We start from the raw sequence: 1,801 nt of genomic DNA, 5'->3' as shown, positions 1-1,801 counted from the left end.
AGAAAAATAAAGTCCAACACTGTTTCCACTGTTTGCTGATCTATTTCCCATGAAGTGATGGGACCAGATGCCATGATCTTAGTTTTCTGAATGTTGTGCTTTAAGCCAACTTTTTTGCTCTCTTCTTTCACTTTCATCAAGAGGCTCTTTAGTTCTTTTTCACTTTCTGCCATAAGGATGGTGTCATCTGCTTATCTGAGGTTATTGATATTTCTCCCGGCAATCTTGATTCCAGCTTGTGCTTCCTCCAGCCCAGCATTTCTCATGATGTACTCTACATATAAGTTAAATAAGCAGGATGACAATATACAGCCTTGACCCTACTCCTTTTCCTATTTGGAACCAGTCTGTTGTTCCATGTCCAGTTCTAACTATTGCTTCCTGACCTGCATATAGGTTTCTCAAGAGGCAGGTCAGGTGGTCTGGTATTCCCATCTCTTTCAGAATTTTCCACAGTTTATTGTGATCCACACAATCGAAGGTTTAGACTGTATTAAAGTTAGTGATTACAGTGGGCATATCTTCTTCCTTTAGTTTGACTCTGTATCATCAAGTTAGAACCTTCCTTAGGGCCCCCAACACTTCTTTGTTTCTAAGACTATAAATCAGAGGATTTAGCAACGGAGTGAGAATAGGGTCAAGCACAAAGAGGACTTGGTCCAGTCTGGGATTATGGTAGGAACTAGGCTTCATGTAGACCACCATGGCAGGGCCATAATAGAGGCACACTACAGTTAAGTGGGAAAAGCAAGTGGCTAGAGCTTTGTCCCTTCCCTCTGGAGATTTCATGTGGAGGACAGCAAGGAATATGAGAGCATAAGAGGACATGATGAGGGACAAGGGGATGAGGAGCACCACAATGCTTGTCACTACCAAAGCCTTCTCATAGGCGGAGACATCATCACAGGCCAATTTTAGCATGGACATGATCTCACAGAGGAAATGGGAAATCTCTCTGGAACCACAGATGGGGAAATGCATGGCATAGGCCGTGTGTGCAAGTGATATAAGGGCGCCCCCAGCCCAGGAGATGGCAGCCATCTGCAGACAGACTTTCTGGCTCATGATGAGGGTGTATCTCAGAGGGTTGCAGATGGCAACATATCGGTCATAGGACATGAGGGTGATGAGGGTGCACTCAGCAATTCCTACAGTCAGGACGAAGAAGATCTGAGTCCCACAGGCCACTCGTGATATGTTTCTCTTCCCTGAGAAGAAGTCAGTTGCCATCTTGGGTACGATGCTAGAGATTAATGTCATGTCCATGAGAGCCAGTTGGCTGAGCAGGAAGTACATGGGTGTGTGGAGGTGAGAATCCACCCAGATTAGGAGGATTAGAATGGAGTTTGAAGTGAGAGCCATGGTGTAGATCAGGAGAATGGCACAGAGAAGGAAGTTGACATGATTCATATCAGGGAAGAGGCCCAGGAGGATTAAATCTGTATTTGAAGACTCATTTCTTTTGTCCATGTCTCTGCCTTGTTAGAATTAATCAACCCTAGGGGAAAGAGTTGTAGAACTCATGATTTACTGGATTCTGTCCTCCAAGATCTTCCCTTTTTAATCCTTATATAAAGCATCAACAGGCTAGGATGCTTATGCAGATAACAGCAATTTGACCAGTTTTTTGGTTAGGTAGGCTCTCTCAAGTCCCCACCTATTTCCTTTACTCATGGAACAAATTGCCACCACCTGGAATAATTAATGTTTAACCCACATCTAGTACATAGTAACTCAAATTCCAATACTACCATCTCCCCTCCTTCCCACCTCATTACTCAGAGATGTATTTGCCCTCTCC

The 1,801-nt window shown here is 44.0% G+C and overlaps 1 protein-coding gene across 1 annotated transcript; it reads right to left on the bottom strand.

Annotated features, from left to right (window-relative positions):
• Positions 1 to 549: 549 nt before the first annotated feature.
• On the bottom strand, positions 550 to 1,470 carry LOC122439979 (olfactory receptor 2M5-like). The gene has a single exon (XM_043465636.1). The coding sequence runs from the start codon at positions 1,468 to 1,470 to the stop codon at positions 550 to 552; it is 921 nt and encodes a 306-aa protein (XP_043321571.1).
• Positions 1,471 to 1,801: the final 331 nt, after the last annotated feature.

Source organism: Cervus canadensis, chromosome 4, assembly GCF_019320065.1.
Source record: "Cervus canadensis isolate Bull #8, Minnesota chromosome 4, ASM1932006v1, whole genome shotgun sequence".
Taxonomy (NCBI): Eukaryota; Metazoa; Chordata; class Mammalia; order Artiodactyla; family Cervidae; genus Cervus; species Cervus canadensis.
The sequence above is the reverse complement of the archived record's forward strand: the minus strand, read 5'-3'. Positions and strand labels throughout refer to the sequence as shown.

Excerpts from the sequence above, each read along its gene's own strand:
- LOC122439979 (XM_043465636.1), bottom strand. The coding sequence starts at position 1,470 with ATGGACAAAAGAAATGAGTCTTCAAATACAGATTTAATCCTCCTGGGC.